General features: G+C 39.1%; 1 protein-coding gene across 1 annotated transcript in view; it reads left to right on the top strand.

Annotated features, from left to right (window-relative positions):
* dync2h1 (dynein cytoplasmic 2 heavy chain 1) overlaps nucleotides 1–24789 on the top strand; it is a 179016-nt gene that overhangs the window by 8474 nt on the left and 145753 nt on the right. The window contains exons 15-36 of the mRNA XM_073863457.1: nucleotides 3665–3832; nucleotides 4044–4142; nucleotides 4222–4362; nucleotides 5211–5438; nucleotides 9874–10001; nucleotides 10085–10200; nucleotides 10433–10560; nucleotides 12527–12676; nucleotides 13088–13293; nucleotides 13371–13526; nucleotides 13623–13737; nucleotides 13962–14132; nucleotides 14946–15328; nucleotides 15408–15540; nucleotides 15632–15749; nucleotides 17998–18110; nucleotides 18242–18355; nucleotides 18436–18580; nucleotides 21128–21333; nucleotides 21437–21619; nucleotides 22111–22293; nucleotides 22373–22596. Coding sequence (XP_073719558.1) covers nucleotides 3665–3832; nucleotides 4044–4142; nucleotides 4222–4362; nucleotides 5211–5438; nucleotides 9874–10001; nucleotides 10085–10200; nucleotides 10433–10560; nucleotides 12527–12676; nucleotides 13088–13293; nucleotides 13371–13526; nucleotides 13623–13737; nucleotides 13962–14132; nucleotides 14946–15328; nucleotides 15408–15540; nucleotides 15632–15749; nucleotides 17998–18110; nucleotides 18242–18355; nucleotides 18436–18580; nucleotides 21128–21333; nucleotides 21437–21619; nucleotides 22111–22293; nucleotides 22373–22596 — 3608 coding nt within the window. The remainder of the gene's footprint in view (nucleotides 1–3664; nucleotides 3833–4043; nucleotides 4143–4221; nucleotides 4363–5210; nucleotides 5439–9873; nucleotides 10002–10084; nucleotides 10201–10432; nucleotides 10561–12526; nucleotides 12677–13087; nucleotides 13294–13370; nucleotides 13527–13622; nucleotides 13738–13961; nucleotides 14133–14945; nucleotides 15329–15407; nucleotides 15541–15631; nucleotides 15750–17997; nucleotides 18111–18241; nucleotides 18356–18435; nucleotides 18581–21127; nucleotides 21334–21436; nucleotides 21620–22110; nucleotides 22294–22372; nucleotides 22597–24789) is intronic.

Raw genomic sequence — 24789 nt, 5'->3', positions numbered from 1 at the left:
TAAACGCTCATTTTCAGCTTGTCCACTTTTGACCACATTCAGAGGAAGTCGATTGCTTTTGATGTGCGTGTGGTCGATGTGTTCAAGCAGCCACAAAAGACCGCCTACTTTCCGCCTACTGATCTAATGTTATGTACTGAACACAATGTTTTTCCATTGCACATGACTTCTAGGGCGAACCCACAGCATGGTCTTTGGGCTTTTATTGATACTGAACTAAAGCGGCTGCTCTCCGCCTATTTCATTTTTTTTTCATTTTGCAAGCGTTTGAAAGTTGCGTAAGCTTAATTCATCAATTGCTCTGAAATGTCAGACAAAACTCTGTGCAGTATATTTATTAACTATTTTCCTACCATTGACGAGTTATCTCGTTAATTAAGAAAAAACATTTGCTTAAAAAAGTGTTTCTGAAGAATTTTTATGTTAATCTGCAATACCGTGGTTATCCACTAGACGGCACTTACCCAATTTATGAAAAAACTGAAGCCAAAACGTTATTTACTAATTTTAAACTTTGTGTATGTTTTGATAATCATTCTTAATCTAATCTCTAACAAAATTCCTTTACAAAAATGCAATTATTTAAGCTTTTTGCTAAAAAAAAAAAAAAAAAAAATATTTAAGAGTTTATAAGCAGAGAAATAATATAGATAGGATTAAACGTTTTTCCCCGTTTTGTTTGTTTGTTTATTGTTTGTTTAAAAGCAGAGGGTCTGGTCTTTCATTTGATATATTTGTATCTTTATATATTTTTAGACGAAAATTTTACTGGAAGGAATTTTGTGAAACATTTGTGAAAATCACAAAAAAATGCTGGCGGGCAACTTTTCAAAAAATAGCTGGCGGAGAATGAGTTAAAGGACAAGTTCGGTATTTTACACTTAAAGCCCTGTTTTCAGATTGTTAATGATGAACGGTTTTGACTGAAATTTGGACATATCTCTACAATGGCTGCATATGTGCACTGGAACAATCCTTCCTAAAATGCATTAAACTTTCGTTTTCAAAGATGTGAAACTCAGCGAGTGGTCAGGGGTGTTCACTAATATGCTCACACAAAAATTGCTGCAAAAGATGCTTTCCAACAGGTTTTGTCATAGCTTTTGTCCATTAACTTGTATTATACAGTCGTGGCCAAAAATATTAGCACCCTTGGTAAATATGATCAAATAAGGCTGTGAAAATTCATCTGCATTGTTAATCCTTTAGATTTTTCATTAAAAAAATTCACAAAAATGTATTCTTTTATTGGATAATAAGAATTTAAAATGGGGGGAAATATGATTATGAAATAAATGTTTTTCTCTAATACACATTGTCCAAAATTATTAGCACCCTTTTATTCAATACTTTTTAAAACCTCCATTTGCCAGTTTAACAGGTCTAAAGTTTCTCCTATAATGCCTGATGAGGTAAGAAATCACCTAACAAGAGATCAGAGACCATTCCTACATCCAGAATCACTCCAGACCTTTTAGATTCCCAGCAACATGTTGGTGCTTCTCCTCTTCAGTTCACTCCTCTCATTTTTTGTGGGGTTCAGGTCAGAAGAGTGGAATGGCTTTAGCAGAAGCTTGGTTTTGAGCTCAGTGACCCATTTTTGTGTTGTTTTTGAGGTTTGTGTTTTGGTTATTGTACAGTTAGAGGATCCAAACATGGCCCATTATAAGAATTCTAACAGAGTCAGTCACTTACGGATTTTTTATCTGTTGGTATTTGATAGAATCCATGATGCCATGTATTTTAACAAGATGTCCAGAACCTCCAGCAGAAATATAGGCCCACAACATCAAAAACACAGCAGTATATTTCATTGTACACATGGGGTACTTTTTTTCTCTGTGTTTACCAAACCCATCTTGAGTGTTTGCTGCTAAAAGCTCATTTTTTAGTTTCATCTGACCATAGAAGCCATTTCCATTTAAAGTTCCAGTCATGACTGATAACCGAATATGCTTTAGTTTGTTTTTGAATGAGCTAGGAGAATTTTTCTTGTAACCCTCCCAAACAACATGTGTTGATGTAGGTTTTGTTTGACGATTTTTTTAAAGGTTTTCTGAACCAGAGACTCAACAATTGTCTGCAATTCTTCAGCTGTGACCCTAGGAGAGTCTTTAGCTACTCAAACTCTCCTTCTCACCGCACATTAGGACCATATAGGTACACGTCCTCTTTCAGGCAGTTTTGTAACATTTTCTGATGGTTGGAAATTCTTAATTATTGCCCTGATGATGGAAATGGTCATTTTCACTGCTCTAGCTCTTTTCTTAAAGCCACTTCACCAATTTGTGAAGATCAATTATCTTTTGCTGCAAATCAGAAATATATTATTTGTTTTTTCTCATTGTGATGGATGATAAAGGGAATTTAGGCTTTGTTTCCCCTCCTCTTTATATTTTTGTGAAAGAGAAACCTGAGCTGAATGATTTTGTGTTTACAATCATGCTGGAGTTCTGAAAATTGTGAAAATGAATGGGAATATACTTCAGAGATATTTTACCAATAAGAATTTCTAGGGGTGCTAATAATTGTGTCCAACGAGTATTTGAGAAAAACATTAATTTCATAATGATATTTCCCCTCCATTTAAAATTCCTATTATCCAATGAAAGGATACATTTTTGTGAATTTTTTAAATAAAAAATCAAAAGAATTAACAATGCAGATGAATTTTTTACAGCCTTATTTGATCATATTTACCAAGGGTGCTAATATTTTTGGCCATGACTGTATGTGCTGTGAGGTACGGTATTACTCCGTGCCGGGAACTTTGTTTCTATTCTTGCAATTGGCAAAGGTGGATTATCGCCACCAACTGGGCTGGAGTGTCTATTATTCAAGCTCTCAGCGGAAGAATATACGGGTGTGAAAAATAAGTCCACAAGTTTACAACGAATGCCAAAACACCTGTTGGAAAGCATCTTTTGCAGCGATTTTTGTGTGAACATATCAGTGACCACTCGGTGAGTTTCACGTCTTTGTAAACAAAAGTTTAATGCATTTTAGGAAGGATTGTTCCAGTGCAACTATACACCCATTGTGAGGGTGGAGGGAAACGAAAATTCTCGGGCCAGCATCATATGTCGAAATTTCAGTCAAAACCGTTCTATTTCATCATAAACAATCTGAAAACAGGCCTTTAAGTGTAAAATCCCAACCTTGTCCTTTAACAACACAAGCAGTTGACTTTGACCTAATATTAGCTTGTGTCATTTTAAGACCATCATTTCTCGTGTTCAAATGACAGCAGAGGGACTCGCCCACAGACCATCACCTCAGAAAATCAGGACAGAAGCGGTCGAAAGTGCACAAAAGGGTCAGATTAAAATAGCAGATGTAAAGGTGAATGTTCACTTTTGAACCGATTGACCAAAACAATCAAAACATCTTAATACCACATATAAACAACCCCTTAGTGATTGAGATCTGAGCTGAAAACGGAATGGTTGCGGGTTCAAAGGCGTAAATGTCTTAGGAAAGTGAAAGTATGATAAAGTTTTGCATTTTTACAATCTTCAGAAAATTAACCACAAGTGAATTATGCATAATAATTATGATTTTGATGTATCTTAAATACGGCATCTTAAAGCTGCAATCCCTACGTTTTTCTTAATGAACATTAGGTGCTGGAACATCTCTTTTTATTTAATGTGTGTAATTTTAGCAGCAGAACCCGAGGTCACATTCTCGTGATGAGGGCGGGAAACTCCAGATAACATGGGAGAATCCTAAAGACCTGGAGCAGTACATCAGTAAACTGCAGAGCGCCGCCGAGAGACTCTCTACAGAGAACCGCAAACTCAGAAAGTGGCACACAGACTTCACTGATAAGGTGATCTTCCTCTTTTCATTTTCTCACACTTTAACCTTACCAGCCCTGGTGCCATACAGTTCAATCCAAATAACATCACATTTATAATAGGTTTAATATATATATACTGTATATCTTTGTGGAACAGGATTTTAGGTCAATGAGATTTCACGATGTGACAGAAATAGAATCCAGGCCGCAGAAACAATGACTTCCTGTTTGTTTTGTACAGGTGGTGCTTCTCATGGGGGTGGATCTCCTGCGTCAGCAGCAGAGGTGGAAAGATGGTCTTCAAGATCTCAGGACTGGATTTGCCAGTCTGGAGTCTCAGGTGAGGATGGTTCCTCTCTGATGGTTTGGAGCAGATCCAGTGTTTCTGTAAGCATTTACGGTCGTGTTTGTGTGTTCAGGGCTTTCGCTCAGGAGACATGAAGGCCTGGCGTCAACACTGGAACCATCAGCTGTATAAAGCTCTTGAGCATCAGTATCAGGTGGGCGTGGAGGCCCTCAACAAGAATCTGCCTGAGATTAACATCGATCTCGTCTTCAAGTGAGAGCTCAAACTCAAACAAAAGACTCATCCTTTCTTACTTACTCTCATGTTGCTGACATGCTCTCGTATCTCATTCACCTTTAAATAAAAATACAATATCAGAAGCCACCAAATTTTGGCATTAATGACACCAGACAACATTAAATATTAAGGTGGTATTATCAAAATACATTCAGGATTATTCATTATGCAGGGTTCCCACGGGTCCTTGAAATCCTTGAATGTTTGTGAATCTGGGGAAACAATTCAAGGCCCTGGGAAACTGTAACAATATATCTTAAAGCAACAATATGTAGTTTTTTACCTTTAAATAATGTCTCTAAAATTATTTCAGTGATAGAACAACTTTTAACTGGACAAATTCTTCTGCTGCTGCAACCTGAGCAGCCTCCTAGCTGCTACAAGCACACTCTGAAAGTGGCGGTGGAGGGTAGAGCACAAAGCCCCCCCTGCCTGCAGAAGAGTGTCTGATACCAGGAACTGTTGCACTTTTCAACCACATGGGGGAGCTGTAAGTCATTTTTACATGGAAACTACATAGTGTTGCTTTAAAAGGGTAACACGATGTAACCTTGCTCTCACTTGAAATGTGTCCCGAAATTTAGTCTTTGAATTTGAGGGTATTGTACCTGGAAAGTCCTTGAAAGGTCCTTGAATTTGAAGTTAACTAAGGTGTGGGAACCCTGAAAAGTTTTTATTGAATATCTTAACATAACAGTGCCATTGATTTGCTTCAAGATGCACACCAGTATTGTGTAAAAACTACTTAAAGGTTCTAATTTAATTAAAGTCTAGTCCTAAACCTTGTCTGGGAAACTGCCCTAGTATCTAATGTGTTTCTTCAAGCAGGGGCGGCTGCAGTTTCGACCTGCGTTCGAGGAGGTCAGAGCCAAGTATTACCGCGAGATGAAGAGGTTCATCTGCATCCCAAACCAGTTTAAAGGTGTGAGCGAGGCGGGCGAGGAGCCCATCTTCAATCGCATGATTGAGCGCAACGCCAGCGGTTTCCTGACTATCTTCAGCAAAGCCGAACATCTCTTCAGTCGACTCACACATGTGCTGGAAAAATTTAAGGTGAAGATTGCACAAACATGAGATTGCATTTGTAGGCATCATAGACACACACGTATCTGTATTGTATACATATTATATGTCTATAAGAATCAAGACCCTCCTTGCATCTATACTTCCCAGAATGCATTGCAGCAAGCTCAGTACAACACTGATGATCAGGCTGATGATAATAAATTTTTAAATGCAAGCCTATTTATTCAGTATTTAGATTTTGTATTAAGTTGTTAACCTAGCAGTATGCTTTAAGTTATCTGTCCGTGCAGATTGAGGGTTTAGACTGAGATTTATTTTGATCTTGATTTGTAAGAAGAATTCTCACGGGTGAATTCCCACACATCCTACCAAAAGGGGTTTTCTGTACATGACCTTTGTGAACTTAAAATTTACTCTCTTGTCTGTATATACAGTATTCTCGAAAACACCTTAAACCCACACGTCCGTCACGGACATTAAATCAGCTTCCCGAGAGTTTATTACACAGACTGTGTCTTGAAACCTAGTTAGCCGCCTCCCTAGACGACACGTATGGCCATATACATGCGTACAAGGCAATGCTGTCTATGTAGGCAGCTCACTTGGTTTTTAAGACACGGCCAGTGCGCTACTCTCTCTGTTGCGCTTTCACTTCGTCTAACTTCCTTCCTTCAAAGGCTGTTCGCTTTCAATTGTGGTTTTGAATACACCCAGTTAAAGGTCGCTGTCTGTTTGAGTTTCAAATACCATACCGGGGAATCCCGGCTCTCATACACAAACTCACTTCTGATTTTGTACGCCCACACGGAGGGGAAACAGGGGAACACTTCCTCTTTAGCCGAGCACACGGGGAACCTCGATGTTTGTTAAGAATCAGATTTTGCAGGTGTTTGCGTAATAAGATGTATTTAAAAAAAGCCTCTGTTTGCTGATCAATGCTCTCCTCGTTTGATTTGACACGAATGCAAACTACACCGCAGGCGTTTTCTTATTGAATGAGTCCTCTATAGATCTGTAATGAGTTAGCATTTCTATACATAGAGCTTCTTCGTAATGCTCTTCTGCGGTTTTATTTTATTTTCGAACAATTGGAATTTTTAATGAGGCTGATATCGAAAGTGTTCTAGTTGCTAAATAAATGAGGATTTTTAACAAACCCCAAACAGGGACACATTATCTGAACACAACCTTTGTACTGGTATTTATAGAAACTGGAGTTTCTGGTCGCATTGGACCTTTTGGAAATTTTACACACTTATGGGTGGGTTACACTAACAAGTATTAAGGGAAGACACCACCAGTTTTTTTTATGTTTTGCTGTGTTCTTTCTTCAACTTAGATGAATTAATACATACCTTTTTTTATCAATGCGTGCGCTTGATCTTTGTGCGGTGCGTTGTGGGTGTGTTGGCGTTTGGCCTGGCCCCGTTCATTCCTTGGGATCCAAACAGGGATGAATTTGGAAGCCACCAAACACTTCCATGTTTTCCCTATTTAAATACTGTTAAATAATAGTTACACGATTTTTTTTTAAGCGGATAAAAACTATATTGTGTGGTGGAAGAGCTTCTAAATTCATCCCTGTTTGGATCCTAAGGAATGAATGGGGCTAGGCTAAATGCTAACACATTCACGACGCGCTGTGCAAAGATCAAGTGCACACACCGAAAAATATGGGTATGTATTAATTCATCTATGTTGAGGCAAGAACATAGTAAAATTTTGAAAAATTGTGGTGTTTTCCTTTAAATTAAGCTTAGAGCTAATCTAGAGTTTGTTGATCACAGTTTAATTTTAATTTGAGTTGTGTTGCACCACTTAAATTTAAACACAGATGAACAAATCTTGGATTAAAACTTTAACCTATATTAAAACCTTCATCTGCGATTAATTTTTTCCGCCATGATGATTTTGCCAGTGTAATTAAACAGCAACAATGTTGACGTTGTCATTCAAAAAGCAAATGAACCGTTTATGCAGGCAAGGGAAATGTCATTTCCTACATACCTACATACATCGGTAACCTAAGGGCTGATTCAAATAAAAACATTCGACAATGTTTTTGTTTATTCACCGCCCTTCAGTTCCTGGGAAGCTGTAGCGCGTGTGACAGAGGAGAAGTGCAGTATATGAGCACTGGTGGCTGTCAAAAAAACATGTCTGTGCGTACTGTATAAAGATGTTATCCCAGACTTGAAGCTTCAAAGCCGACAACACGTGTAACTGAGCCACCAACCTCAGAAACGTTATAATAAATGCATCTTTGAATCATGCCACTACACTCACAGTGTCTGTTTTTGATCATTTAATTGTAGATTTTTTTTTATTTAAACCTCCTCAGTTGCAAGTTTAAAGTTAATCTCTTACTGAGATTTATAACACAAGTTTAAAGTAATGGAGCAGCCAATTACTTATTTCTGCTATTATCCACCAGGAGGTGGTCTTACCAAACTTATAAAACACTAAAGCATCTACTGATCCAAAAACAGTAATGCTGCGCTCGAAACCGCCTACTTCCATACTACCTGTATATAGAATCCTGGTAGTATGAATTGCATTCATACTACAATGATTCATACTATACAGTACCTACTGTTTTAACAGTCAGTAAGTAGGTACTTCATCTCATTCAGTACTGTACAGTATGCGTTTTCGGATGCAGCCTAAAACTCTGTGTATGTTTTGTTTATCGTTCTGAATCTGATCTCTAACAAAAGTCCTTTACAAAAATACGTTTATCTAAGCTTTTTGCTCAAAATTGGGTATTTTTGAAGAAACCTACACATTTTTGAGAGGTGATAAAAGAGAACAAATGAAGATAGGATGAAACTTTTTTTTTTATTATGTTTATATTTTTTAAAACTTTTTTTAAATTATAAAAAATGCTGCCGCTTTCTGGCAAATTGTTTTAAAAATGCTGTCAGGGAAAGAGTTAAACATATTCTAGGTTTACTGTAAAATTTAAACCTGGTTAAAAATGTTGGTTTAAATGTAACCCAGATTTTAACTCGTTCGCCGCCAGCTATTTTTTAAAAAGTTGCCCGCCAACATTTTTTGTGATTTTCACAAAAGTTTCACAAAATGCCTTTCAGGAACAAAAAACATAAACATAAATTTTCTTCTAAAAATATATAAACATACAAATATATCAAATAAAAGAACAGACCCTCTGCTTTCAAACAAACAATAAACAAACAAAACAGGAAAAAAAATTAATTCTATCTATATTTTTCAATTCAAACATTTTTTTAGCAAAAAGCTGAAATAATTGCATTTTTTGTGAAGGAATTTTGTTAGAGATCAGATTCAGAACCATTATCAAAACATACAAAGAGTTAAAATTAGTAAATAACGTTTTTTTTGTCTTCAGTTTTTTCAGAAATTGAGTAAGTGCGGTATTGCAGATTTACATAAAAATTGATCAGGAACACTTATTTTTAAAGGGACACTCCACTTTTTTTAAAAATAGGCTCATTTTCCAGCTCCCCCACTTTTAGCATAGCTTAAAGGAATAGTCAATTTTCTTAAAAGAAAAATCCAGATAATTTACTCACCACCATGTCATCCAAAATGTTGATGTCTTTCTTTGTTCAGTCGAGAAGAAATTATGTTTTTTGAGGAAAACATTGCACGATTTTTCTCATTTTAATGGACTTTAATGGACCCCAACAATTAATACTTAACTCAACATGTAACAGTTTTTTTCAACAGAGTTTCAAAGGACTATAAGGGTCTTATCCAGCGAAACGACTGTCACTTTTGACAAGAAAAACAAAAAATATGCTCCCCCAAAGCACAACTTCTCGTCTAGGTCCGGTCCAGCGCAACCTAACGCAAATGCGTAGTGACGTAGGGAGGTCACGTGTTACATATATAAAACGCACATTTGTGGACCATTGTAAACAATAAACTGACACAAAGACATTAATTAGTATCAGTTGACATACAACAACGTCAGAACGGTCCTCTTTCTCAACACTTGTAAACACTGGGGCGGAGTTTCGCGTTCGTCCTCTGTGACCTCTTGACGTATTGCGTGAGGTCACGCTGATGCTTTCAGGGCGGGATCTAGACGAGAAGTTGTGGTTTAAAAGTGTATATCTGTCATTTTTATTGTCAAAAATGACAATCGCTTCGCCAGACAAGACCCTTATGCCTCGTTTGGGATTGTTTATAGTCCTTTGAAACTCCGTTGAAAAAAACTGTTAAGTGTTGAGTTAAGTGTTAATAGTTGGTGTCTAAGAAAAATCCTGCAATGTTTTCCTCAAAAAACGTAATTTCTTCTCGACTGAACAAAGAAAGACATCAACATTTTGGATGACATGGTGGCGAGTAAATTATCTGGATTTTTCTTTTAAGAAAATGGAATATTTTTTTAAGATGTAGAGGAAACAGCTGAATGTGTATATGTGATATGTAATATCCAGCTGTAAGATTGATTTGATTTCATGTGTGTGTACAGGATTGGGTGGTGCTGGGGCAGGTGGATGTGGATGCTCTGGTGGAGAAACATCTTCACAGCGTTCATGACTGGGAGAGAAACTTCAAAGCTCTCAAAGCCAAAGGAAAAGAAGCAGAACGTCTGCCAAGGTGACTCTTTATGTGAGTGTTTGATGATCATGTCACTGTACCGTGTGTTTGTGATGTATTCACTTGTGTTTGTGTGTGTGCAGCACAGAAAAGGTCGACTGTATCACAGTGAACTGTGAGCCCGTCAAAGTAGCTGTAGATGATCTCATCCAAGGACTGTTTGATGCTCTCCTCTCATTTCTAAGAAGATCCATTCAGGGTGAGATCATACATACACATGAAAACTAACCCTTAAATGTCACATTTTTGTGATGGCAACAAACACGGACCGCAGTTAGGACCAGGCCCAAAAAACGCAGTTTGGAGACAGTTCTTGTCTTGTGGGTAAAATGAGGATGTGAAAGTCTCTCGGTAGTGAATGTTTTTCATGAGCGCTCAATATGGTGCAACACTGACATCTGCTGTTGTGCTCTGTGTATGTGCGTGAGCAGGTCACATTCAGGTGATAGACTCTTTTTTGAGCGGTGCGATGGAGATCTTGTCCTCGCGTCCTGAAAGCATAGATGAGATCGGAGAAGCCAATGCCAAACACGGTCATCTGCAGAGCCAGAAACCAGAGGTACATCACACCAGCAAACATTTCTTCTGCTCTCTCTTTTAATATCATCTTTGACCACAACACAGCACAGCTTATACAAACCAAAAACTGTCCGTGCAAATGGCCTGGCTCACATTATTTTTACATTACACTGCAAAAAATGACTTTCTTACTTAGTATTTTTGTCTTGTATTCAGTTTAAATATCAAAAAGTTCTTAAATAAAGATGCATTTTCTTGATGACCAAAATCACCTAATAAAAATTTTGTTTGTTTTTTGTCTAAAAACTACACTTAAGCAAAAAAAAATCTGCCAATAGGGTAAAAAATCTTGAACTTTTATCTTTACTCATTGCCCGTCAGCATTTTTTGTGATTTTCACAAAAGTTTTACAAATGCTTCTTCTATAAATATATAAACATACAAATATATCAAATGAAAAAACAGACCCTCTGCTTTCAAACAAACAAACATTTGTTTTCTTTTTATAAGCTCTTAACTTTCTCCGCCAGTTTTTTTTAAGTTGCATGCCAGCATTTCTTTAGATTTTCCCAAAAGTTTCACAAAATGCCTTCCAGGAAAATGTTTTTCTAAAAATATATAAACATACAAATATATCAAATGAAAAAACAGACCCTCTGCTTTCAAACAAACAAACAAAACGTGGAAAAAAAACGTTTCATCCTATCTATATTTTTTTTCTTTGCTTATAAACTCTTAAATATGGGTATTTTTCTTTAAAAATACAATTATTTTAGCAAAAAGCTGAAATAGTTGCATTTTTGTGAAGGAATTTTGTTAGAGATCAGATTCAGAACCATTATCGAAACAGTGTTTAAAATTAAGTCATGTTTTGGCTTCAGTTTTTCATAAATTGGGTAAGTGCGCAATCTAGTGGATAATCGCAGTATTGCAGATTAACATAGATATTCATCAGGAACAGTTTTTTTATGGAAATGTTTTCTCTTAATTGACGAAATAACTCGTCAATAGCAGGGAAAGAATTAAAACATGGGTAGGGTTTTTCAAAAAAAGCAAATTTTGAGCAAAAAGCTGAAATAATTACATTTTTGTAAAGGACTTTTGTTACCGTGTGTTCACACCAGCCGCGTTTGAGGCGTAAAAATTGCGTCTACCGCGCCTAGTTTGCCGCTTGAACAGTTTGAGTTTAATCGCTTCATTCACGCGTGAAATTCTAGTCATCGCGACATTCACGCGGAAATTCGCATGATGGGAGGGGCTTCTGCGACTCTGCTCGCTTCCTGTAATCGCGTCACTACTAAAGCAAGCTCCTGATTGGTTAACACGGCGCGTTTTTCCTCCAAAGTTCAAATATTTTTAACTCGCACGTTTGCAGCTGCAACGCCTTAATTCGCACCATACGCGCGAATGAGGCGGAATCGCGTCTACCGCGCTAAATGTCTCATTTGCGCCGCGAGACTTTGACTTAACATTGAAATCACTCTGGCTTGATGCCTCTACCGTGGCTGGTGTAAACGCAGCATTACAGATCAGATGCAGAACGATTATCAAATTATACACAGAGTTTTAAATGTTAAAAAATTGTTTTTGCTTCAGTTTTTTATAAATCAGGTAAGAGCGCCATCTAGTGGACAATAGCAGATTTTTAGATTACCATAAAAATCGTAACTCATCAGGAAAGTGTCATTGGCAGAGAATTTTTATCTCTTATTTGATGAGATAACTTGTCAATGGCGGGAATAGAGTTGAACACTTAATTCAAGAAAAATTCAAGATCCCCATTTAAGCACAAATTCACTTACATTTTATGTTTTTTATTTATGAAACTACACATATTTTTTTTTAGGTAATTTTGCTCATCAAGAAAATGCATCTTGATATAAGAATTTCTAGATATTTATGCTGAAAACAAGAATAAGTAGTAAGTTATTTGCAGTGCATTTGAGTGTGTCTTTTGCTCTGTTAAAAGTCTGAATGGATGATTGTTGTGTTAAAATTGTGTTTAGATTTTGCCGCAGTTCCAGCAGGCGGAGGAGAAGAACAAACTTTTGCGGTCTGTGGCGGGTGGAGGTCTGGACTCCATCAGTGCCCTGAGAGCCAAATGGGACAAATTTGAGCTTATGATGGAGAGTCACCAACTCATGATTAAAGAACAGGTTAACACTTACAAACACACACTAACATACACACCACAGACACACAATGAATACATACCTACACAACAATCACTTATACTATTATGAAACAGATATATTAATATTATTGTATACAATAAATTATAGTTTTAAATTAGTGCTGGGCAAAGATTAATCGCGATTAATCGCATACAAAATAAAAGTAATTTTTGCGTAATATATGAGTGGGTGCTGTGTGTAATTATTATGTATATGTATGTGTGTGTGGTTAAATATACATAATAATTACACACGCATATTTTATGCAAAAATCACTTTAATTTTGTATGCGATTAATCGCAATTAATCTTTGCCCAGCACTATTTTAAATCTGAGTGTGTGTGTAATTACGCACATATGCGGTATACAATATCAGGTGTGTGTTGTTTTCAGGTGGAGGTGATGAAAGGAAACGTCGAATCGCAGGTTCAGGTTTACCTCCAGGACCTGCAGAAGTTCAGAGCTCGCTGGGACCAGCTTAAACCCAGCTATGACATCATCGAGTCAGGTGACCCCGAGACGCTGCAGACGTGCGCCCAAAACATCAGAGACAGACGGGCCGAGTTTGATGAGCTGGAAAAAACCCGGATAAAACTCATGTGTGTGTGAATTTAAAATAATGAGTCTCCACAGCAAAGTCATGAACAGTGTTAAACTGTGTGTGTGTTTGTTTTAGGGAAGATTGTGAGCACTTCAGTTTGAATTCTCCTGATGTATCTCTTGCCATCGACACATTGAGGAATCTTGAGGAATGTTCAGTGATGTGGGAACTTTATGAGGAGTTTCAAAAGGGACTCAGTGAAAATGCTGAGCAGGATTGGATTTCATTCAGGTCAGAACCGAAGTTGTGAAACAAAGTTTTTTTTTAATGATTTAATAATTGTTTGTAAGTTGTGAAACAATGTTATATCGGTGTTTTTTCCTACAGGAGTAAGACTCACATGTTTGAGGAGTTTCTGTTTGGGTGGCAGGACAGATTGAGGAAGCTGGAGGAACACAACAGCATGTCTGTCAAACTGCAGAAGGAAGTGGACAGATTCAAGGTTTTGGCTATGGGCCTTTCTCTGCTGACGGTCCTGTTATTTTGCTGTGGGAGTTTTGTGCTGATGTTGTATTATGGGTCATGTGAAAAATACAAAATGTTTTAAATTTTTTGTGAATGAGTATTGGGGAGTAACACCTGATAGGTTCACACTGCTTTAATGCCACATCATGTTATATCAATCGCTGGACAAATCTCACAGTCGTACATTTGTGTTGGTTTTAGGCAGTTGTTCCAGTATTGAAGTATGTTCGCGGTGAGCATCTCTCTCAGGAACACTGGCTTGATCTCTTCAGACTGATTTCTCTGCCCAGGGGAACCACATTGGAGAGACTGCGCTTCAGAGACCTGCTGGCAGTGGCCGACAACATCGTAGAAAAGTCCCTGGAGCTCAAGGTCCAAATATAAACACACAATCATTCACAAACATACACTGACCCCCCATTCAGACAGCCAGCGACTAGCAGAAGCAGAGCGACGCGATCTCATTCATTTCAATGGAAACCGGCCGACTTCCGGCGGCACGAGCGAAAGTGTGGGCGTGTCCAGCGACGCGAGAAAGTTAAGAAAAGTTTAACTTTATGCAAATGTTGAGAGAATTTCGGGAGCGACTACAAATGAGAACGAAGCAGTGGAGTTCACGTCATCCTTCTCTCGTCAGTTACTGGCGTAGATGGTACTCATTTGTTTATGACAAGCAGATTTAGAAATGCCTCATTGAAAGAGATGGGCGACACACAGCGCTGGCTGTCTGAATGCGGCTTTAAGTCCACATGTACGTGGGTATTTTTATAAACAAAGTTTTTCCCATTGTTAAAAAGCATCTACACAAACACTCAAAACTCCGGTTTCACCGTCATACAGCAACGCTGCAACCGGAGTTTCACAAATTTCTTCACTCTGGCTGGAGTTTTTATAAAAGTTCAGTTTTAGTGACCTTTTAGTTTGCATGTGGACAAACGATCAAACCACATAGAAAAGGTCAGGTTTTGAAAATACCCGTGTGAATTTGTGGAACACACAGCCACTTATAATGTCCAGTGCTGTGTACAGGGTTGCCAAGGGTCCTTGAAATCCTTGAAAGTTTGTGAATCTGGGGGGAAAATTGAAGGCCTTGGGAAGTTTTTGACAATATACATACATAGATACAGGTCATTGAAAGTGCTTGAATTTATTTTATGCAAATAACTCCTCTCTGTGCATGTGTAGGATCTGAACAGCCGTGCCCAGGCGGAGGTCACCATCCGTGAAGCCCTGCGGGAGCTGGAACTGTGGGCCGCCGGAGCGTGTTTCAGCCTGACGGATTACACGGACAGTCAGGGCGGATCCCTGCGTGTCATCAGGGACTGGAGAGATGTGGTCAACCAGGTGGGAGATAATCGCTGTCTGCTGCAGTCGCTCAAAGACTCGCCATATTACGTGCGCTTTCAGGATAAAGTCTCGCTGTGGGAAACCCGACTGGCCGACCTGGACGAATACCTTCAGAACCTCAACACCATCCAGAGGAAGTGGGTCTACCTCGAGCCCATATTTGGACGTGGGGCGTTGCCACGGGAACAGGCTCGCTTCCAGAGAGTGGACCAGGACTTAAGGTTAGATGGAGAGTGAGTTTTGGGACAGGTGTGATAGAGGGATGATGTGTAAAAAACTCAAGTGTGTGTTTGTGTGTAGGGCAATAATGTCAGATGTTCAGAGAGACAGCAGAGTTGCGTCTCTTACGACTCGAGCTGGGATCAGAAACTCTCTCGTCACCATCCTGGATCAGTTGCAACGCTGCCAGAAATCCCTTAATGAATTCCTGGAGGTACTGACAACATCTAACCAACACATACACTCAAACATACATCTATTTTTTGCTAATATAATGGTTTGAAAACATCTTGACTCCCCTGCAGGAAAAGCGTTCTGCATTTCCACGGTTTTACTTCATCGGAGACGATGATCTCCTGGAGATTCTTGGGCAGGCCACAAATCCCACTGTTATACACACACACCTAAAGAAACTCTTTGCAGGTAACAAACGCACACATCATGTGCACACACCTGAAGAAACACGTTTTCTCTGGTATCTTATAAACTTAACTATGGAGTGCCACAGGGATGATGTATTTTTGTAGGCCAACCCGGCATTTAGCGGGACACTGGGTCCTACAGCCATTAATTTTTCCATAGGCTTTTGGATTATCACATCAAATAAGCTCTCTGTTTAACAAAACACACTTATACGTTTTGGTCCAACAATTTAATTTTCACAGATAAATGCAAAATGTATACATTTTGAAGTTTAAGGCATAACTCCACCCACTGGCAATATTTGAAAAATGCAAGAAAAGTGGGCAGACCCCAACAAAGATAGAGGGGACGAACTGAGCTCGTATCAAGGGCGTGGTGAGATCAAGCGTGCCGTACAAGCCCTAAAAAATGAAGCCAAAAATGTCTCAATCGCCCCCACAGTGACTGGTCCCAGTGTAGGTCATAAACCCCACCTCCCCATGTTATTCAATGGGACTTGAGACCAACTAAAAAAATTAATTACACTTCAATTATCTTTTTTCCGAAGCTGGTTTCTGCCATTTGCTGTAGTTTTTATCACACTGATGTAAATTCAAATGTTTGTTTTTAAAATAAGTTTGTGTTTAGTTAGTTATTTAATGATATAAAACGGTGGTGTCAAGTCATGATTGACAGCTGTGATATCGTGTGATATGCGCATTCTGCGAGAGTGAGGGCGGGGTCTTGATTTCGTGGCTTTACTTCCTGCTCACAGACTCAAGACCCAAGATGTCAGCGCCATATCGGGACACTAGCGGCTTCACTTTTCACCAATGGAAGAGAGCGAACAGGCGTCAGCCATCTTTTTTTACAGTCTATGGGTGAGATCGTAACAAGGGCGTGGTGAGCTTGAACCTGCTTACGTAGGGTCATACCGCTTACGTCACGCGATACCGCTACATCCAATAGGAAAATTCAAATTCAACTGCAGTAGCCACTGTTCAACCTGAAGAGGGCAGCACTCAGACGTTTTTACACCATATATTGTAGCATTGAAACACTTTTTATCCAAATGTCAAAAAGTTATCTAAATCAGTGAACAGAAATAATAAAGCATCATTCTTACAGATCATTAACTTAAAATGTTGGTTTATGGTTTAGTTACTCTTTAAATGCGTTTACTAAAAATATAAAACACCGAATTTTGAATTCAAAAGTCATAAAAGGTGTGTTCATCTGTTAAAGGATTAGTCAATTCACTAAAAAAAACCCTGATAATTTACTCACCACCATGTCATCCAAAATGCCGATGTCCCTCCCTGCTCAGCCGAGAAGAAACTATGTTTTTTGAGGAAAACATTCCATGATTTTTCTCATTTTAATGGATTTTAATGGACACCAACACGTAACCGTTTAAAATTGCAGTTTCAAAGGACTCCAAACGATCCCAAACGAGGCACAACGGTCTTATCCAGTGAAACGATTGTCATTTTTGGGAAGAAATAAAAAAAATGCACTTTTAAACCACAACTTCTCGTCTTTCTCCAGCTGTGTGACAAACCAGCCAACCTCGCATAATTGCGTGATGACGTGGAAAGGTCACGTGTTGCATATTTGCAGACCATTTTAAACAATAAACTGACACAAAGACATTAATTAGTATCATTCATACAACAACGTCGAAACGGTCCTCTTTCTCCACACTTGTAAACAATGGGGCGGAGTTTTGCATACGTCAACCGTGACCTCTTGACATGATGACGTATTATGTAAGGTCGCGCTGGCACGTCACACGACCGGAGTAAGATGAGAAGTTGTGGTTTAAAAGTGCATATTTTTTATTTTTCTTGCCAAAAATGACAATCGTTTCGCTAGATTAGACACTTATGCCTCGTTTGAGATCGTATAGAGTCCTTTAAGACTGCAATTTTAAACTGCATTAAAACTGTTAAGTGTTGGGGTCCATTAAAGTCCATAAAAATGAGAAACATCCTTAAAAAAACATAATCTATTTTTTATAATAATTAAAATAATTTTTTTTTTTAAGAAAATGGACTAATCCTTAAGACTAACTTGTTGGACAAAACATGTCATAAACTTTTGTTAAACACAGAGCTTATTTTCTTTGATAAATAGCTTTCTGGCGAGAGTACCAGTGTCCCGCTAACTTCCGGTTTGGCCTACAAAAATACGTCATCCCTGCGGCACTCTATTAATATATGATTATTGCATTGACTGTGTGTTTGTGTTTGGTTTGTGTGTGTTAAAGGAATCAGCAGTGTGGAGTTTGATGAAAATTTTCAGAGCATCACAGCCATGAAATCTTTGGAGGGTGAGACGGTTCTTCTTCAGAGTAATATCAGCATCTCCAACGATGTTGAGGTGAGATCTACTTTTCTGTTTGTTGTACATTCATGTAAAAGTCAATACTTAGTTTTGTTGTGATTTCATTTCTGTCTATAAATATTGTAACATAAATTATTTCATTAACTGTGTATATCTTTGGTTGTAAGGTTTGGCTGAGTGCTCTTTCGGCAGAGATGAAAAACACCCTGAAGCATCTTCTGTGTGAGTGTGTGAAAGCAGGACAAAGAGGAAATGTAGATCCCACACGCTTCCCTTCACAGGTAATATACACGCATACACATCTCTATAGAAATGACTCTGTGGTTCAGATGAAACGAATGTGGAGTGAATCTGGTTTCAGATTCTGTGTCTGGCAGAGCAGATTCAGTTCACAGCCGATGTGGAGAGCGCCATACGACATCAGAGCCTTCATCAGCTGGAGCAGGAGCTCATGGCCAAACTGGAAAATTACACCAGTGTGAACACCAGCACGGATGACACTACAGGTATTTATGAATTATTAACATACAAATACAGTTTTATACTTACATTACTCGCACAACATCTTATTGTTTTAAATTTTTAAAAGTCTTCTTTATTCTTATAGAGACTTGAATCTGTTTTTCTTTCATTATTTATTTTTCTGTGTGTTTGTGAAAGTGATTATGAAAAAAGCCTCTAATTTTCTGCTTATTTACAACAGTTGCTAATTGTCAGTTTAACGCGAATGAATAAGGAATAGAGCATCCATAAAGCTCTTTAGTCCATTTATGAGCTCACATCTTTATTCCCTGAAGCTCCAGTAATTTTCACAATAAATTCAAGCATATTGAGGATCTGATGAGCCGTGCTATTAAAAGCGATTACAATGAAATTTGCATATAAGTCACTCTTGCAAAACTTCTGCTTCAGGTTATAAACGATCCATTATGAACACACTTGTTTCTGTGTGATATCACATTACAGCCAATCGCATCCGATTACTGCACGCTTATAGTGAAGCATGTTTATCATATTTGATTTCATTGTGAAAGTGTCACTATTTCTATTAGGGTTAAAGGGATAGTTCACCCAAAAATGAAAATAAGGTCATAAATGATTTTACCCTCATGTCTTTCCAAACTCGTAAAACTCGTTTTGTCCGAGAGCTTTCTGACCCTCCATTGAAAATCTATGTACGGTATACTGTCCATGTCCAGAAAGGTAATAAAAACATCGCCAAAATAGTCCAAGTGACATCAGTGGGTCAGTTAGAATTTGTTGAAGCATCCAAAATACATTTCGGTCCAAAAATTATGACTCTATTCATTGTCTTCTCTTCCACGTCTGTTGTAAACCGCATGCACGACACTGCAGTGACACTGCTGACGTGTTATCTGGTGCGCCCCAGGTTTTTCTGCGGCCAAGCTTTGTTTACAGTCTGAGGGGGAAGCATGCTGTAAGTTTGAAAAAAAATCTTCGCAGTCTGAGGATAACATGTCAGCAGCGTCGTACGTCAGCAGCGTCACTGTGCAAGTGCATTCACAACAGAACCGGAAGAGAGGACGATGCTGAATAAAGTTGTAATTATTGTTGTTTTTTGACCGAGGTGTATTTTCGATGCTTCGGCACATTGTAGCTGGCCCACTGGTGTCACATGGATTAGTTTGAGGTTGTTTTATTACCTTACTAGACATGGACAGTATACCGTTCATAGATTTTCAATGGAGGGTCAGCAAGCTCTCGGACTAAATCTAAAAGATCTTAAACTGTGTTTCCAAAGATGAACGGAGGTCTTACGAGTTTGGACAACATGAGGGTGAGTCATTAAAGGGATAGTTTGACCAAAAATGATATTAAACCTCTCATTTGCTCACCCCCAAGCCGTCCGAGATGCATATATACATCATTTTTCAGACAAACACATTTTCAGTTATTTTAGAAAATGTCTTTGATCTTTCAGTTAATTAAATGTAAAGTTACAGGGTCCACTCCTTCCAGTCCAAAAAATGTGCAACCATCCTTCACAAAATAAATCCAAACGTCTCCACGATGATAAACAAAGGCCTTCTGAGGGTAATCCATGCCGTTTTGTTGTAGAAATATCCATATTTAAAACTTTATAAACGAAAATAACTAGCTTTTTCATTTTTGGGTAAACTATCCCTTTAAGGCCTGGGTGTACTCAAAGATATTTATTATTAACTCTTTCCTTTTATTTCGTCAATTAAGAGAAAACGCCTCTCTGCCAAGTTTTTACGGCAATCCATATTTCTGATATTATACACTAGGTGGCGCTCTTACCCAACTTATAAAACACTGAAGCATCCACTGATCCAAAAACAATGTCTGGCAACTTTTTTAAGAAACTCTGACGGGGAAAGAGTTAACAAGATGCGTCACTGTGATAAATGGGGGTGATTGCAACTTTTAATTTGGCCGCTCTAGCCCCGCCTTTAGTAAAAAGAGCCAATTGTCAGCCGTTAAAGAATGACATTCTCTGAGGTTGTAGTCTTAGTACTTCGCGACATTAAACTTTGCGCATACTCTGTATCGGACCCAAAGTTGTTGCAAACATGGCGGTGCAGTTACGTGACCTACTTAAAAAAACTTTTGTATACTTCACTTTTTACGCAAACGTGAGGGTCACCATATTTTTCGTCATTTTACGCACCACCGGATTTTTGCAGGTCGTGTATGCACGTACAGGAGTGTGTAATAGGCCAGGAAAGATATTGCAGTTTGTCGCAATCTACGTGCATCAAACACGTACATGTACAAGTCACATAAAGTATACTTTGCAAGCCTGCGGGTTCGACTCTGCGTGTCCACTCGCGGTTGCATTAAAAACTGCTCCCCCTATTGTATGTGCGGTGTACTGTAAAATAGATTTAAAAAATCATAGATTTACAATAAAGCAGGGACAAAACACATAGCAATGCACTAAATGTCAAAGGTTAGCAAGCAAAGGTTGGCCATACCCACACCATCTCTATATTGTAGCAGTGAGATTTACAAAGATGGACATCACGCTTGTGTTCAGTCTAAGCACTTAGTTTCTGTTTGTGTTTCAGAAACTAAAGTTGTGCGATTGAAGCTAAAGGCATTGATTCTCGACGTGATCCACAACATCTCTGTGGTCCAGTGTCTGAAAGAGGCTCAGGTACTCAGTGTTGACGATTGGGCCTGGAGAAAACAGCTTCGCTTTTACCTGAATTCAGATCAGTGCTGCTCCATACAGATGGTGGACGCTGAGTTCAACTACACATACGAGTATCAGGTGAAGATCATACATAAACATACATATCAAAGATCATACATTTGAGTCGTCAATAGCAGTAGTAGTCATTTACAATCTCTCGCTCTCCATCTCTCTTTTTTAGGGAAATGCTCCTAAACTAGTTCACACACCACTGACAGATAAGTGCTATCTGACACTTACTCAGGCCATGAAGATGGGTTTGGGTGGGAATCCCTACGGTCCCGCAGGAACCGGGAAGACCGAGTCTGTCAAAGCCTTGGGCGGACTGTTTGGCAGACAGGTGCTGGTCTTCAACTGTGACGAGGTACACACACGTGGACACGTGGATTGGTTATCGATTATCATTACTGTCGTAAAATGAAAAACCTGGATGTTGGTCTTGATCGGGTTTTATATATACAGTCATAATGTCTGAATGACAGCAGGTGTTATTGATCTAAAGGTTCCTGTTTAATGCCGAAGGTAAACTAAGTGTAACATTATTGATTTCAGTCATGTACAAGGTTAAGACAAAGAGGTTGAGCCAAACAGATGTGAAGGTGCTGCTGACACAATTCATTTATGTTGTTTTTATGAAGGTCCTCCTGTGTGTCGACAAATCTATTTAGCTGGCAAAAACCAATATGCCGTTAGCTCCTTAGAAAACATAGCAGGAGCTGACTATATTTTTTCACAGCTTGTCCAAGGTTTAATTTTATTCATAATTTACAGAGATGATTTAACCGAAGCAGTTATCAGTGTTACAGCAGCTACAGTATATAAGTGAATTGAATGTGGAGTATATTTGTGTTTTAGGGTATAGATGTAAAGTCTATGGGACGGATATTTGTTGGTCTGGTGAAGTGTGGAGCGTGGGGTTGTTTCGATGAGTTTAATCGTCTGGAGGAGGCCGTGCTCTCCGCTGTCTCGATGCAGATACAAGACATTCAGAACTCGCTGAAGAACCATCGAACCACCTGCCAGCTGCTCAATAAAGAGGTGACACAAAGGTTTCCAGACTCGGATGATGTCACTGGACAAATTTTCGGAGAGATTATTGGCTTTTGTTTTTGTTCAGGTGGAGTTGGACCCAAATTCAGGCATCTTTATAACCATGAACCCGGCTGGTAAAGGATACGGAGGGCGGCAGAAGTTGCCAGATAATCTCAAACAGCTCTTTCGACCGGTTGCCATGACGAGTCCTGATAATGAGCTGATCGCAGAGGTGATTCTGTACTCAGAGGGATTTAAAGAAGGAAAGATGCTCGGACGAAAACTCGTCGCTATATTTAATCTCGCCAGGTAGAGAAACAAGCATGTGTGTGTGTGTTAAGATCCTGCATATACAGCAAGAAATGAGATTTAAAGGTGCATTAAAGTGTTTGTTCACTCCAAAATTAAAATTTTATCATACTCATTTACTCTTGTGTCATTCTAAACCACCAAATCCTTCGATTGTCTTCAAAACACATTTATAGATATTTTTTTATGAAAACCAGGAGGCTTCTGTCTGTCCCATAAACTTGCAGTTTGTCACAATCAAGCTGTGAAACATATGAAAGACATCACCAAAAAGGTCCATGTGCCATCAGTAGTTTAATAATAATATTATGAAGCGACGAGAACACTTTTGTGCGCAAAGAAAACTAAACAAATTTTTTTTTTCAACAATTTGTTCTCCTTTTTGGCCCTTCAGTGCACGTTCAGGAGCAGACTATGGCGCATACTGCTGACGTAGTTGCCAGCATACAGACACAGAATACGCTGGCAATTAATTGTGCATTTACAGTGAGGAAAATAAGTATTTGAACACCCTGTTATTTTGCAAGTTCTCCCACCTAGAAATCACAGAGGGGTCCGAAACTGTCATCGTAGGTGTCCACCGTGAGAGACACAATCCAAAAAAAAATCCAGAAATCACAATGTATGATTTTTTACTGTTTATTTGTATGATACAGCTGCAAATAAGTATTTGAACACCTGAGAAAGTCAATGTTAATATTTGGTGCAGTAGCCTTTGTTTGCAATTACAGAGGTGAAATGTTTCCTGTAGTTTTTCACCAGGTTTGCACACACTGCCGGAGGGATTTTGGCCCACTCCTCCACACAGATCTTCTCTAGATCAGTCAGGTTTCTGGCCTGTCGCTGAGAAACACGGAGTTTGAGCTCCTTTTAAAGATTCTCTATTGAGTTTAGGTCTGGATACTGGCTAGGCCACGCCAGAACCTTGATATGCTTCTTACAGAGCCACTCCTTGGTTATCCTGGCTGAGTGCTTTGGGTCATTGTCATGTTGGAAGACCCAGCCTCGACCCATCTTCAATGCTCTTACAGAGGGAAGAAGGTTGTTCCCCAAAATCTTGCAATATATGGCCCCTTGTCATCCTCTCCTTAATACAGCGCAGTGGCCCTGTCCCATGTGCAGAAAAACACCCCCAAAGCATGATGCTACCACCCCTTGCTTCACAGTATGGATGGTGTTCTTGGGATGGTACTCATCATTCTTCTTCCTCCAAACACGTTTAGTGGAATTATAACCAAAACGTTCTATTTTGGTCTTATCTGACCACATGACTTTCTCCCATGGCTCCTCTGGATCATCCAAATGGTCATTGGCAAACTTAAGACGGGCCTGGACATGTGCTGGTTTAAGCAGGGGAATGCATGATTTCAAACCATGATGTCTTAGTGTATTACCAACAGTAACCTTGGAAACGGTGGTCCCAGCTCTTTTCAGGTCATTGACCAGCTCCTCCCGTGTAGTTCTGTGCTGATTTCTCACCTTTCTTAGGATTATTGAGACCCCACGAGGTGAGATCTTGCATGGAGCACCAGTCCGAATGAGATTGACAGTCATGTTTAGTTTCTTCCATTTTCTAATCATTGCTCCAACAGTGGACCTTTTTTCACCAAGCTGCTTGCTAATGTCCCCGTAGCCCTTTCCAGCCTTGTGGAGGTGTACAATTTTGTCTCTAGTGTCTTTGGACAGCTCTTTGGTCTTGGCCATGTTAGTAGTTGGATTCTTACTGATTGTATGGGGTGGACAGGTGTCTTTATGCAGCTAACGACCTCAAACAGGTGCATCTAATTTAGGATAATAAATGGAGTGGATGTGGACATTTTAAAGGAGACTAAGGTTGTTTTCACATATGTTGGTGCGCACCGTGGTGCGGCCTCGGAGCGCACCAAAATACATTGTATCCTTTTTCAGTTAGTGCGGTCCGTGTTCACATATATATATTTTTTACTTTACTCGAAATGCCGCACCGTACGCCATGTGACAACGGTCAGCGCTGTCATTGGTCTCTGACAGCTCTTACCGTCTCATGACCACCCCCACGTTTCCACGACAACCAGCCTGACAGGGAGAGCGCAGCTATCAAGATGTGGAGATAAACGATGCACGTCTTTGCGAAGTTTCTTTGCTTTAACGCGAAATTGCGTAGCTGTTCTATTAAAGCCTTTCTCATGGAGCCGTTTGCTAAAAAGCCCGTAA

The sequence above is a fragment of the Misgurnus anguillicaudatus genome, chromosome 24 (genome assembly GCF_027580225.2).
Source record: "Misgurnus anguillicaudatus chromosome 24, ASM2758022v2, whole genome shotgun sequence".
Classification (NCBI taxonomy): domain Eukaryota; kingdom Metazoa; phylum Chordata; class Actinopteri; order Cypriniformes; family Cobitidae; genus Misgurnus; species Misgurnus anguillicaudatus.
Note: the sequence above shows the minus strand (reverse complement) of the source record. Positions and strands in the feature narration are given on the sequence as shown.